The sequence below is a fragment of the Chiloscyllium plagiosum genome, chromosome 19 (genome assembly GCF_004010195.1).
Source record: "Chiloscyllium plagiosum isolate BGI_BamShark_2017 chromosome 19, ASM401019v2, whole genome shotgun sequence".
NCBI classification, from domain to species: domain Eukaryota; kingdom Metazoa; phylum Chordata; class Chondrichthyes; order Orectolobiformes; family Hemiscylliidae; genus Chiloscyllium; species Chiloscyllium plagiosum.
In genome coordinates, this window is record NC_057728.1 from 15,121,798 (window position 1) to 15,137,143 (window position 15,346).

Sequence of the window (15,346 nt, forward strand, 5' to 3'; positions counted from 1 at the left end):
AAGAAACGAAAGCTGATTGCCACCATTCAAAAATCAAGATTAAAAGATAAATATCTGGGGACTTTTCAAACTGTTCTATTATACTTTTATACATTCTTGTTTTAAACCATTCCAGTCTTGCTTCCCTGAATCACTATCACCTTAGTCAGTGTGACAATTGGATGAGATCTTTGTGCTTCTGGTCTCTTGCCCATCCTTGATTTTCTTCGCTCCAATTATGGTGACACCTTCAGGTGCTTAGTCTTGATGCATTAGAATTCCCTTGCTCAGTCTCATCACCTCTCAGAATTCCAATGAGAAGTTCCTTACAACTTTAATGCAGTATTCCCCAATCTACGCAATAGATGGCAGATACATTTTTGAAAAAAAAAACTTCACCTGACAATTTTTCTCTCTTTTTTTCCTCTCCAGCAGACATCTGATTTCATAGGACTGGGTGGAAGTTCGTCAGACTACCCATCACTCAGTGAGTTTATTGTGTTGATGCCCCAAACCTCCAGTGTTTGTGAAGGAAGGCAAGATCGTGCCTACAACAATGCTTGAATATATACATTAAAAAATAACACTTGTGTTTAATTTTTCTCTACCTTGCCCTTGTTCCATTGCAAGGGCCACATATTTGGCTCAGATTGTTGTGAGTGAGCACGAAGAAGGTAGTGATGTTGCTAGTCTCATAATCTGTCGCCCTATCTTTACTATTGAGGGGACTTGAGTTCAAATTCCACAACGACAACTGTAGAATTTAAATACGATTGAAGAGGTAAATGTGGAATAGGGGATAGGAATCTACAGAGTAATAATGTCTATCACACGACTAGATTGCTGGAAATCTCCGGGTCCAATTCACATCCTCATTGGTAATTGGGGATAGGAAATAAGATGTTCCATAAATGGTGTTTTTAAAAATTTAAAAAATATTGATCCTGTGTGAATGCAGCCTTGGCGGGAGCTTCGCATGCAGCTAACGGAACAAAATAAATCTCTGATGGTTATTATTTTCGACTTGATCTGCTTGGATCTCTTCCTCCTCACCGCTTGTAATCTTTTTCTAATCATTTCAGCAAACAGAATTACATTTTCCTTAACGCCTTTATTTTTCTGGTCGACGGCTTGCGCTTCCCGGGTGAAATTATTTTTTAAAAAGTCTTTCACAAGTGTTGGATGTTTGATGATGATGTTTGACACTCAAAGAGTTAACAGCAGATCGTCTCAATTCTTGCAGTCCTGGATCGGGTGAAAGGAGGGCGAAGCTGCTCGCTATGAGCAGCTGACTTCCTGCTGTGTTTGGGCTCCGGGTTGTGATACAGTGACATTTACAGTTTTGTTTTCAGATCCGACTCTCCCCCACCCAGGGTTTGTAAACAGTTGGTGAGCAGCGAGGGAGAGGTTGAACACTGACTGTTAAGTTGAGGGAGTCTGCTTGCTGCTGGCAGAGCCCCACGTGTTGCTCGCTCAGTAAGCTACAGGTTGGATACCTGTGACTTGGCGCTTCCTGGCTAACTTCCCATCTGTGATAGGTCTGTGCAAGCAAATCGTCCGGGACTCACTGAACACCAACTCCGCCCTATCTCGGGCTCCACTTTATTAAGAAGGAGGTGGAGAGCGATTGAGACTGTGGAGAGAGTCAGTAACTAAGGTGCGGTGATGGGAGAGGTCTGACTTTAAAGCTATCAGTTTCCCCATACACCCTCGAGTCTGCCTTTACTCAGTGTCTGGTTTCTTTCACCCCCTCCCAACGTCTCTGTAATTCCTTAGAGGACCATGTTGGACCCGTCCTCCAGCGAGGAGGAGTCGGACGGTGTGCTGGAAGGCGATGCCGCTAAGGAGCCTCCGCTGAGCGGCGGGGGGAGCGGCGGGAGCAGCAGCGCTAGCGCCCGCTCGCTGCCGGCCACCCGGGGCAGCGAAGGACGAGGGTCGGGCAGCGCTCGCTCGGTCAGCCCGAGCCCGTCACTGGTCAGCGAGAAGGAGAGGGAAGAGCAGGAGAGGATCCAGCGGGAGGAGGAGGACTCGCAGAAGAGGAAGGCGCTGCAGCTCTACGTGTTCCTATTGCGGTGCATCGCCTACCCCTTTAACGCCAAGCAACCCACTGACATGGCCAGGAGGCAGCAGAAGGTGAGTGAGGGAGGGATGGAGAGCCCGTAGCCTTTACATTATACCCACCACTTCCCACTGTGCAGCCAAGCGCCTGCTGCTTACACCCAGGCAAGTTAACAGGTTGCTGTATGCAGATCAATGCAAAGTCTGCTCAGCACACTTCAACATGTGCCTTTTCTTAAAAAAAAACTTTTCAATCTGGCCACAGATTCCCTCCCCCTGTCCTTAATGTTATCCAGTCTGTGCTTGTAGCTTGGAGATGCCACCGTATGAAACAGAATCTAAACCGACTTGAGTGCCTTATACTCGACCAATCCTCTGAGGTTTTCTTAATCAGAAAAATCTCCCAACCTGAAGCTACAATCCTTTCGGAATTTAACCACCCAGGGTGAGATCATTCAGTCCCCACCCTGGCTCCAATTTGTCCCACTAACTTGCCCTTTTTCTCTTCAACTACTTCATTAAATTCTCTTTGAAAGTTACTCTGCTTTCAGCACTGCCCCCACTATCCCCCATTCCAGATTTTCTTTTCCCTCATTGTTAGTATGTTTGCACTAACTATGACATTTGGAAACACCATAAATTATTAAAACCTTTTCAAGATTTTTAATAGAAGTTTCTCTATTAAATCTCCTCTCATATTTTGCTCTAAAGAGAACAATCCCAGCTTCTCCAGTCTCTCCAATTAACCAGATCCCCTTCTTTTCAGGGAGGGCTAGGACCCAGCGGCATGATCTGAGCAATGGTTACCCATTTAAGTCAGGGAAGAGGAGGAATCTCTTAGAGGATAGTGAATTTGTTGATTTTTTAAAAACTACACAGGGCTTTGAAGTGAGGTTATTAAAAATCTCAGTCTTGAATGTACTTAGTCAGTAAGGAATGAAGAGTTACATGGAGCAGGCTTGAAAGTGGAACTGAGGATATCAGATCAGCTGAGACATCATTGGCCTGAAAGGCTGATTGGCTTACATATGCTTTTGTGGCTTAATGCCTTGATGCCATTCTACTGAGCCTCTTCTGTATCTTCTCCAAGGCCTTGAAGTCCAAGGCTCCTGCTGGGACCTACCTAACCAGTGCTTCATACAGATAAAGAGGAACTTCGATTTTTCTTGTTCCCATTGCACAAGGGTTTAAGAACCAGAGGTCACTTTTTTGAGGTGGATATCAAAAGTGACATGAGGGAAATACTCAGGTAGTTCACTTGACTGGAGGGCTGATTTACCAATACTGGGTTCATTTCCTATGTTGGCTCAGCTTGCTGTGAAGGACTGTCCTTGCCAATGTCTCCCTGTGCCTGAAGTGTGTTGACTGAGTGAAAGCACCACCAGTCATCTCTCTATATAATAAGAGCAGGTATAACCTGGTGCAACTATGATGACTTTACATCAAATGCAAGATGTGGTTAGGATCTGGAATACACTGACTGCTCGTGTGATGGAGACAAATCCGAATACAGCTTTCAGAAGAGGATTGGATGATTACTTAAGAGATCTTTCCAGAGCAACCGGGAAAGGAAGGGAAATGAGACCAGCTGCTTACTCTTGTAGAAAGCTGGTTTAGATAAAGTAAGCCAAATGACTGTGCTGTTGTCATTCTGAATTTGTTTTTAATCATCAAACCAAGGATCCAATATCTCTAACAGTACAAGTTGAGGGACTGTTGTGTATCCCAGACTTTGCTGCTTTATACACTACACTTCTAGTAGAAGGTCTGGAGAAACTGGAATTGCTTTCTTTCAGCATGGTGAAAATTAAAGCGCTGTTTAATAGATGCGTTCAAAAATTAAGGCATTTTAATGCCTAGGGAGAAATTGCTTCCATCAGTGAGAGTGTCAGTAACTAGATGATATTGGTATGAAGTTAATTGTCAAAAAATCTAGGGGGAATGTCTTTTGACAATACAATGGGTTATGATTGTAATAGGTTGCCTGAAAGGGCAGTCAGAAGTAATCCAATAATAACTTTCAAAAGCGATATCTGCTTGAAATGGAGAATTTTTCAGTGCTATGGTGAAAAGGCAGTGCAGTGAGACTAATTGGATAGTTCTGTCAAAGAGCCTATACCAGCCTGATGGGTCGAGTGGCCACCTTCTGTGTTCTATGATTCTACAGCTTGCACTGTCTAAATGGGCTGGGTTTTGAAGCTTGGTTTATTTTCCTGTAGCATTATCAATTTGTTCAGAGCAATGCCATTCAATGTGACCTTGCCACTGCAAACTTAACCTACATGGTGACTGGAAATACTTTGTGGTCCCTGCTGTGGTTTATCAAATGTCGGTCTACGTTTTGATGGTATCTTGATTTTATTCAAGAATAGACTTTTTGGCAGGACATTCAATAACAATGTTTGCAATTCAGTGAACAAGTGCAACACTTTCTTTTCAGTGAATACTTCTGTGCAGTTTGTTAAAACATTTCCGAGTAGAACATAAAACTCCACTCGTGTCTTGCTTTTATATATCACCCTGCTTTTAAGCCTGTTAGAGTCAAAATAGAGATGGGAAATGTGACACATTACAGTGCAATTCTCTTAGCCTTCAGTTTATTGTGAAACATTATTACTTCCCTGGACACTTGTGGTTCTTGAAGCTGTATTTCCTTTCTACATTTTGAAATGTAATTTTGATGTGCTCCCAATAATTCAATTTTTCCTCTCTGCAAATTGTCTGAATTAATGAGAGACGATGGGTTGCAGTCGCATTGGACATCATACTTGATACTTCAGGGTCAGTTTCCCAGACTGTCTGAAGCTTTTGTTCTATCCTGCCTACATTCATCCTCGTAGTCTTGGTAGGGCATATCATTTCACTGAGCTGTTAACGCAAGTGACAGGGGATTTTCTTCCTCATGACATGTTGTCATGTTTTGTTTCGAGTCCACTAACTTGTTGCTTATCATAATGTACTGCTTTGTAAGAATCAGTGTTACACAATTTAATACATAGTGCATTTGTTTCATTCATGTGGTAGAGCTGTGTCTTTAGTTAACAAATAATCGGATTAATTTGAGTTGAACTGTTGATTTGCAAGGGGACAGACTTCTAAGTTTTTAGAAGCAGTTAGCATTAAGTGACGAGCGTTTTCTTTCTTGTATGTTCAGTCCTCTGGGGATGTATCTGTTATGATATGTCTATAAGCCCATCGCATTACCTCAGTGATATTTGTTTAATGCAATTTATACACCTGTGGATTACTTTTAGTGATTTTTGACATTAAAATGTTCTTTATCTCCAAGGTGTTTTGATCTTCAAATCCCTGCCAGTTTGTGTGGTCACATCTGTACCTGTGTATTTTCATTAAGTCACTGCTTGCTGACTGCTATGTTTGGCTGTTTATGCTTACCAGCTGTCTTCACGGAAGGAATCACTGCAGGTCATGTGCAGTGCCTCTGACTCTCTCTGCGAAGACCAAATGTCTTTTGGGTTTATCATATGCACAGCAGCTTCGTATAGGTTTCAAGAGACCATTACCAAAAGAAAATAATCCTAATTCATTTTATCTGCTTAAATGTCAGCTTGATGGTACTCATGGATGAGTTTTTATTTTCCTTCCTGCTATTGTGACCTGTATAGTCCTTAGGGTTCGAGAGATGAGTGTTTTGCCTTTGACCCTGTATCTGAGGGATTATGCAGCATGGCAGCTGATCCCAGCTTGGTTATCAAGCAACTGAGTGCAAGTACATACAAAGTAACTTGTCCAACAGTGACCAAGTGAGCGAAATGTTATTTTTCTCTGTGGATTTTATCATGGAAATATTTGTTCTGAGGCACCATTTTCCTTTGCCAGAATAAAACATTTTCCCAGGTTAAAGAAAGACCCTGTACAAAAGCTGGTCTTTCGCAACCTTAGGATATCTTTCAGCATATTTTCATCTGAATTGTTTTTGGCTGCTCCTGTGTTCCACATTTTATCTTGATATTTATTGTGTCTTGATTGACCTGGATAAAGTTGGGTTCCAAGGGTGTAATCAAATCATGCTTTCAGATGGTGATTTATCTTTCAATTGTGGCTAATAACGGGCACATTCCTGATGAAGAGCTTGTGCTCAATGTCGACGCTCCTGCTCCTTAGATGCTGCCTGACCAGCTGTGCTTTTCCAGCACCACACTTCTTGACAACTGGAATTTTAACCCATTGTGTCTAGATTAATGGCATACTGCAAGTTAAACAGTTTAAAAACAGCTGTCCTTGTTGGAAACTGTAGTACTGGACAAATAAAAATCAATTTTCCTGGCCAGTATTCAAATCACCAGCAGTCAATTTCAAAATGAAGAGATGAACCAAATTTTTTGTCTGTAGATAAACCACACCAAACCACATGTAAGGAATAACAAGTTTTAAGGGTACAATTTTCCAGTGAATAAGCCTCCATCACACATTCAGGCAATGTCTTGCAAATCCTAACCAGTTGCTGTGTGGAAGTTTGTTTTTCTTGCATTTGCTTCTTTTGTAAATTACTTCGATCAGTGTCCTCTTGTTGTAAGCTAGAACAGTTTCTCCTTATCTACTTTTTCCAGATTCTTTGCAGCTTTTGGAAACTTGTATCAGATTTCCCCTCTGATTTTCTTGGAAGGAAGAAAGCAGTCTTTTACAGTTAAGAAGAAACATTTCCAATCTATTGTCTTTTGGAAGTAATGTCATAAAACTTTTTGTACTGTCTTTCCAAGGAATTTGTATCTTCCCTATTGTGAGGTCCAGAACTGTAGGCAGTATTCCAAATGAAGCCAAACTAGTATCTCAAAGTTCAGCATAACCTCTTTGCTGTTCCACATTATGCCCCAATTATTGCCATTCATGATCCTAGGTTTCATTTGACAACTATCCTAACCTGTCCTATTTCTTTACAATGACTGAAACATGTGCACATCCAGGTTCCTCTGTTCCTGTACACTCTTTAAAATAATAAACTTTATCATATTTCCACATACTTGGCATCAAAGTGAACACTTCCCCACAAATGAACCTGTCCACTGCAGTTTGCCAACATCTCTTCATGAATTTCTGCACTACCCTTCTAGCTCACGATGCTTAAATTTAATATCATCCACAAATTTTGAAGTATCCCTGTATACCAAAATCTACATCTTTACGGGGACATTGCTTTTTCTGATTAACATTTTGACTCCTGGGGAATTCTACTGCAAAACTTCCTCCAGCCAGAAAATGGTAATTAGCATTTTACTATTTTCAATCACGCATCAAATTTTGTATCCACATTGTCTCTGTTCCTTTTATTCCAAGCGCTATACTCTTTCTCTAGTCTGTACAGCTCTGTATCAAACCTTTTGGAAGTTCATGCACATCACATTAAAAGCAATACTCATTATTTTCTATTACTACTTGTACTTGAAGAAACAATTGTAATTTACTTAAGTGTGCCATATTATCATTGCCAGTTCTGAAGAAGAATTCTACTGGATTTGAAACATTAACTCAGTTCCTTTCTCCCAGAGCTGGCAGAAATGCTGTTTCTTCAGCATTGTTTATTTCAAATTTTCAGCATCTGCAATTTACTTTTATTTTCACTTTTCTGTTGTGATATTTTACTTTCATCAATCAAAACCATTTCACAATGATTGCAATCAGTGCTGTCAGTCCACCCAAGGACAGAATTATCCCATAAGGGATAGGAGCAGAAATTTAGGCCATTAAACCTATTGAGTCTGCTCCATCATGCAATCATGGCTGATACATTTCTCAACCCCATTGTGCTGTTTTCTCCCCATAACCCTTGATAATGAAGAACCTATCTATTTCAGTCTTAAATATATTCCACCACCTGGCCTCCACAGCCTTCTGTGGCAATGAGTTCCATAGATTCACCACTCTCTGGCTGAGGAAGTTTCTCTTAATCTCTATTCTAAAAGGTCTTCCCTTTTATTCTAAGGCTGTGCGCTCTGGTCCTCTTACCTCCTACTAATGGAAAAATCTTCCCAATATCTACTCTGGCAGTGGGCACAGCTTTAGAATTAGAGGGTCAGTGTAGAACAGAAATGAGACATTTTCTTTAGCCAGAGAGTAGTGGACCTGTGGAATTCATTGCCACGCTGTGCAGTGGAGGCCGGGATCTTAAACATCTTCAAGGCAGAGATTGATAATTCTTTGCGAGATCACGAGTTTAAGGGCTACGGGGTGAGTGTGGGTAAGTGGAGTTGAAATGTCCATCAACCATGATTGAATGGCAGAGTGGGCTCGATGGGTTGAATGGCCTTACTTCCACTCCTTTGTCTTGTGGTCTTATGGTTCAGGCTGTTTAGTATTCTGTATGTTTCAATTTGATCTCCCTTCACTGTTCCAAACTCCATTCAGTATAGACTCAGAGTCGTCAAACATTCCTCATGAAGATTTTCATTCCTGGGACAATTCTCGTGAACCTTCTCTGAACACACTCTTGGGCCAATACATCCTACCTGAGATATGGGGCCCAAGACTACACACAACTCCAAATGAGCCTCTTGGAGCCTCAGAAATACATCCCTGCTTTTATATTCACGTCCTCCTAAAAATACATGTCATTTCATTTGCCTTCCTCACTACTGGCTCAACCTGCAAGTTTACATTAAGAGAATCCTAGAATAGAATTCCCAAGTCTCTTGCACTTCAGACTTCTGAATTTTCTCCCCATTTAGAAAATAGTCCATGCTTGTATTCTTCCTACCAAAGTGCATAACCTTACACCTTACCACATTGTATTCCATTTGCCATTTCTTTGCCTACTCCCCTAACCTGTTTAAATCCTTCTGCCTCCCCGCCGACTTAATGCTACCTGTCCCTCTATCTATTTTTGTATCATCTGCAAACTTAGCCAGAATGCCCTCCGCTCCTTCATCCAGATCATTAATGTATAATGTGAGAAGTTGTGGTCCCAACACTGACACTTACGGAACACCACTTTGTCACTGGCTGCCATCCTGAGAAGGATCCTTTTATTCCCACTCTTTCTGCCTTCTGCCAGACAGCCAAGCTTATGTCCATGCTAGCACCTTGCTTCTAACACCATGGGTCCTTGTCTTACTCAGCAGCCTCCTGTGTGGCACATTGTCAAAGGCCTTCTTGAAGTCCAGGTAGATAACATCCATTGGTTGTCTTTGGTCTAACCTGCTTGTTACTTCCTCAATGAATTCTAGCAGATTTGTCATGCATGACCTTCCTTTGATGAAACTGTGCTGACTTTGCCCTATTTTTACCATACACTTTCAGGTATCCTTCACAATGGATTCCAGGATCTTACCCATGACTGAGGTTCCACTAATCTGTCCGTAATTTTCCATCTTTTGCCTTACTCCCTTTTTAAAACACATTATACATTATGTTAGCAATTTTCCTGTTCTCGGACCTTCCCTGATTCTAGTAATTCCTGAAAGATCACCACTAACTCTGCCACTATCTTTTCAATTGTCCCCTTTGAACTCTGGGGTGTAGTCCATCTGGTCCAGGTGATTTATCCACCTTCAGGCCATTCAGTTTTTCTAGCACCTTCTCCTTGGTGATGGCCAACATAGTCATCTATCCCCTCACTCTTTAATCTTTGAGATATTACTTGCCTTCCACCATGAAGACTGCCAAGTAATTATTCAGTTCCTCCGCCATTTCCTCCTTCCCCAGTTCTATCTCTCCAGCATCATTTTCTACCAGTCCAATGTCCACTTTTGCCTCTCTTTTGCCCTTTATATATCTAAAGAAACTCTTAGTCTTCCTTTATATTACTGGCTAGCTTACCGTCCTATTTAATCTTCTCTTTTTGTTGCCCTCTGGTCTTTGTAAACTTCCCAATCCTCTGATTTCCCACTGCCCTTTACCACATCATATGCTTTCTCTTTCGCTTTTATGCTATCCCTGACTTACCTAGTCAGCCATGGTTACCTAATCCTCCCTTTTCCATGCTGCTTATTCCTTCAGGATGAATCTCTGCTGTGTCTCCTGAATTACTCCCAGAAACTCCTATTGCTGTTCCACTAACTTTCCTGCATGACTCCTCCTTTTCCCCCCCCCCAGTCAGTTCTACCCAGCTCTTGCCTCTCTAGTTGATTTTAATCAGCTATAATACCATTACCTCAGATTCTAACTTCTCCCTCTCAAATTACAGAATAAATTTACCCATTAAGGTTCTGCCACCTAAGCTCCCTTATCAAGTTTGTCTCCTTGCGCAACACTAAATCCAGTATTTCCTGTTCCCTCGTGGGGGTTGGAAAGTGTAGTACTAGAAAAGCACAGCAGGTCAGGCAGCATCCAAGGAACAGGATAATTGACCTTTCGGGCATAAGCCCCTCATCAAATAGAGGTTGTGGCGAATATCAAAACTGGTAGGTATGATGTGGTGGGCATCATGGAGACACGGCTGCAAGGGGATCAGGATTGGGAGCTGAACATTCAAGGATACATATCCTATCGAAAGGATAGGCAGGTGGGCAGACTCTCCTGCTTCTCAGATGCTGCCTGACTTGCTGTGTTTTTCCAGTGCCACACTTTTTGACCCTGACATCCAGCATCCCAGTCCTCTTTTATTATTTCTCTCTTGTTCCCTCATGGGCTCCATCACAAGCTGCTTCAAAAGGCCCATCTTGTAATATTCCCCAAATTCCTTTTCTTGCAATCTGCTACCAACTTGATTTTTCCCAGTCCACCTGCATATTGAAATCCCCATGATCACTAACTGTGCCTTTCCTTCACATCTCTTCTATCTCCTGGTGAATCTTGTGCCCCAACTCCTGAATGCTGTTTGGAGGCCAGTACATAACTCCAACCTTGTTTTTTTTTTATTTTAATTTAAGTACCTACACTCTACCCACACCGATTCTACACCATCTGACCCTACACTTCTATTTTTGATTTGACTTCTTCTTACTAATAAGGTAACCCCAGCCTGTCTGCCCACTTATATACCTTTTCAATAGGATGTGCATCCTTGAATATTCAGCTCCCAATCCTAATCCCCTTGCAGCCACATCTGTGATGCCCTCCACATCATACCTACCAATTTCAATCTGCGCCACAAACTCATTTACCTTATTGCTTATACTGCGTGTATTCAGATATAACCCCTTCAGTCCTGTACTAACTGTGTCCCTCTTCTCATTGTCATTCATTCGTCTAGTGTGCTTGAAGTTAGATTGCTAACCTTTTCCATACACTCTGTCCAAATTGAACCATGTTTTTCAATATCCTAAACAGTTATCTCTGAAATCCATCTTTTCTGAAGCATTAAGAATTCTATTTTTGTCACTGTTGTCTTCAGTCTTGAGCACTGAATTTCTTACTTTTTTAACCTCAGGATCTTCTAACTTATTGGTTTGTTTGTTATGCAAAATCATAAGCTGGAAGGATTTTTGCCTAGCAAAGTGGAACATTTCTGTGGAGCATGGATAAAGTAAAGTTTTCAATGAAGCTTTTCATTTCTTCAAATGTGAACATTTTTACAAGATGCCCACTCCTGGTACCTCTTTTTTAGACAATAGGTGCAGGAGTAGGCCTTCGAGCCTGCACCGCCATTCAACATGATCATGGCTGATCATTCCTAATCAGTATCCTGTTCCTGCCTTATCTCCATAACCCTTGATTCCACTATCTTTGAGAGCTCTATCCAACTCTTTCTTAAATGAATCCAGAGACTGGGCCTCCACTGCCCTCTGGGGCAGAGCATTCCACACAGCCACCACTCTCTGGGTGAACAAGTTTCTCCTCATCTCTGTCCTAAATGATCTACCCCGTATTTTTAAGCTGTGTCCTCAGGTTCGGTACTCACCCATCAGCGGAAACATGTTTCCTGCCTCCAGAATGTCCAATCCCTCTTTGCTTCTATACTCAATTCCTCTTGTTATGAAGGCCAGCATGCTATTAGCCTTCTTCACTACCTGCTGTACCTGCATGCTTGCCTTCATTGACTGGTGTGTTTTGTAGTGTTTACCAAATCTACCAGAATGTGGTAGTGGGAAAGAATTATTAGGGATGGGTAGTTGCCACCAATCTTCCTTTTTCTCTCTGCTTTAGTTTGCCTCTGACTTATCTAGTGATTATAGTAAGGTGTAATCTCCACTGCAGTATTTACGGAAGGGGAGTGTTCTTTGGCTAAATGAGATATTATTGTGTGATACCTGACCAAACAGTGTTTTTGGTATAATTACTCAAACCTTTAAAGTTGGAGCAAATAGGTCAATAAAACCTAGAGGAGAACTCTTTGTTTCACCCATAAATTGTGACATCAATAGAATAGTGGAGCGGATGGAATGTGCATGCTGAACCTTTTCAGAACCATTGTCTAATGCACCAAGTGGATATCCTTTCTGTTGAAAGATGTGTAGAAGAAATGACTAACTTTACTCTATATAGCAGAGAAATCCTGTGTTTCCCCACTCCATCCCTCCTAAATTGTAACCTTACTGGAGTATGATTGTGTAGGCAACGTCCACACTAGTATTATGATCCAGCTCCTATTACTCGTGGGTTAGTCAAACCTTAGAATGAAACATATCCAGAAAATGATACCTCAAGTTTTCGTTTAACATGGTGGTTCGTCATTATGACTTTTTTTGCATAATGCTGCAGATTTTCTTGAACAACAAAAGTCAGATGCTTATTACACAAGAAGCAAAAAAAAACCAATTTTTAGATCTAGAAAATAGTAAGATCAGATATGGCAAAATAAAGTTTTAAAATCGTGTTTTCTGACCCTATCTGTTATGGAAACATGTCGAGAGAAATTACATCTTATGTCAATGATAGCCAATCTCCAGTTTTCCAGTACCTCAGCTGTGACTAATGAGATGCCACTTTTTAAGAAAGGTGGTAAGGACAAGCAAGGGAACTATAGACCAATGAGCCTGACAACGGTGGTGGGCAAGTTGTTGGAGGGTAATCCTGAAGGACAGGATTTACATGTATTTGGAAAGGCAAGGACTGATTAGAGATCGTTAATGTGGCGTTGAGTGTGGGAAATCATGACTCTCTAACTTTTAGTTTTTTTGAAGAAGTAACATAGGATTGAAGGCAGAGTGGTTTGTTCTATATGGACTTCAGTAAGGCATTTGACAAGGTTCCCCATGGGAGACTGGTGAGCAAGGTTATATCTCATGAAATAAAAGGAAACCTAGCCATATGGATACAGAACTAGCTTGAAGATAGAAGACAGAGGGTTGCTTTTCAGACTGGAGGCCTATGATCAGTGATGTGCCACAAGGTTGGGTGCGAGGTCCACTACTAGTCATTTACATAAATGATTTGGATATGAACATAAGAGGTATAGTCAGTGAGTTTTCAGATGACACCAAAATTGGAGATGTAGTGGACAGCAAAGAAGGTTACCCCTGAGTACAACAGGATTTGGATCAGATGGGCCAATGGGCTGAGGAGTGGCCGATGGAGCTTAACTTAAATCAATGCAAGATGCTGCATTTTGGGAAGGCAACTCTTAGCAGGACTTATACATTTAATGGTAATGTCCTAGGGAGTGTTGCAGAACAAAGACTTTGGAGTGCAGGTTCATCACTTCTTGAAAGTGAAGTATCCGGTAGGATAGTGAAGAAGGAGTTTGGTATGCTTCCCTTCATTGGTCAGAACATTGATAATAGGAGATGTGAGGTCATGTTGTGGCTGTACAGGACATTGGTTAGGCCACTTTTGGAATATTGCATGCAATTCTGATCTCCTTCCTATCAGAAGGATGTTGTGAAATGTGAGAGTTCAGATAAGATTTACAAGGATGTTGCCAGGGTTGGAAGGTTTTAGCTACAGTGAGAGGCTGAATTGGCTGAGGCTGTTTTCCCTGGAGTGTCAGAGGCTGAGGGGGTGACTTTGTAGAGGTTTATAAAATCATGAGGGGCATGGGTAGGATAAATAGACAAGGTCTTTTCCCTGGGGTGGGGGAGTCCAGAACTTGAGGGCATAGGTTTTGGGTGAGGGGGCAAAGATATAAAAGGACAGAAGGGGCATCCTTTTTCAGAGGGTGGTGTGTGTTTGGAATGAGCTGTCAGAGGAAGAGGTGGAGGCTGGTACAATTACAGCATTTAAAAGATGGGTATACGAATAGGAAAAGTTTGGAGGGGTACGGGCCAAGTGCTGGCAAATGGGACTAAATTAGGTTAAGATATGTGGTCGGCATTGACAAGTTGGACCGAAGGATTTGTTTCCGTGCTGTACATCTCTATGACTCTGTATGGTTCCACTTCTTTGTCTTGAGCTATGGAGCCAATTCAATGGCAAATTTAAAGAGGTCTCAATGTGATTTTTTTCACAAGTCTGGAGTGCTTTAACCTAGTTCTAAAAACCTGAGGATTTCAAACCAAATTCTCCTGTTTTGGAAATCTTACTCCAACCCTTCCACTGAGTCGATTTGATTCACTGAACTGCCCTAAATGTTTTTTAGAGTGGAAAATGGCTTCCAAATGCTGTTCTGGTGCCTGCTGAACTGCTTTGTTTTCATAAAAAAGCTTGTCCCTCCTAGAGTTTCCAAATTGAGAGCAAATCTAATGTCATTGCATGTTTGCCTTGGCTGTCATAAAAACCCATGTTATATTGTTACAACCCTGAGTGAGGTTCCCAGTGTTATGGTTCCAGATGGAATGGCCCAAATTGATAAGTCACGAGGTGAGGAAGAATTAAGATGGTTCCCTTTCTTGACTCACTCCCAATCCCACCCACCCCACCTCATCAGTTGCTCGCAGGTGGATTAATTTGCAAATTATTCCCACCCTTATAGAATTTTATCCTCCCAATCCAAATTAATCTATTTTAAGAGGAGTTAATTAAATAACGCTTTCTTTGGTTAACAAAAGTGACCAAATACAAGAGAAAATAAGGACTAACTTCTGCACAGATTAGAAATGAAAAGTGAGACCAAAAAAGATAAAAGGTATATGGTTCAGTCTGCGTCATTTGTGATGAATAGGAATGTTGATAGTTGAGCAGTTGACTTTTGGGTTTCTGACCTACCAATTTATCTCTTTTGTCTGATTTCCTTCTGACAGTGGCAGCACAGAGAGAGTCCTTCTGTTTGCCTAGCCAGTTGGCTTCCAGCACTATGTATGTCTTTTCCCTTTCATTGACTGTGTTGCAGGAATGTTTAATGGTTGTACTTGAAGCTGTGACCTTCACAGCACAATTGTGTACAAACAAGGTTGTCAGAGCACTGTTGCACAGACCGGCACCGAATCTTTCATTTAACCCCAGTCCCTGTGTATTCTTGAATGGGGAACATACAAATCCTTTCTCTCTCCTTTTCTCTCTTTTTTTTTCTTTCTCTCTCCTTTCTTTCTCTCCCTCT

At 41.6% G+C, this 15,346-nt stretch overlaps 1 protein-coding gene across 27 annotated transcripts in view; it reads left to right on the forward strand.

The window, feature by feature from the left end:
* Positions 1–672: 672 nt before the first annotated feature.
* Positions 673–15,346, forward strand: part of cadps2 (Ca++-dependent secretion activator 2) — a 724,760-nt gene continuing 710,086 nt past the window's right edge. For 11 of the 27 annotated variants that reach the window (XM_043709149.1, XM_043709156.1, XM_043709154.1 and 8 more), the window contains exon 1: positions 676–2,112. In XM_043709149.1, coding sequence (XP_043565084.1) covers positions 1,762–2,112 — 351 coding nt within the window. In that variant the 5' untranslated portion in view covers positions 676–1,761. Of the gene's footprint in view, positions 2,113–15,346 lie in introns of all 27 variants that reach the window. The other 16 variants (XM_043709157.1, XM_043709158.1, XM_043709159.1 and 13 more) reach the window with 5 other exon arrangements.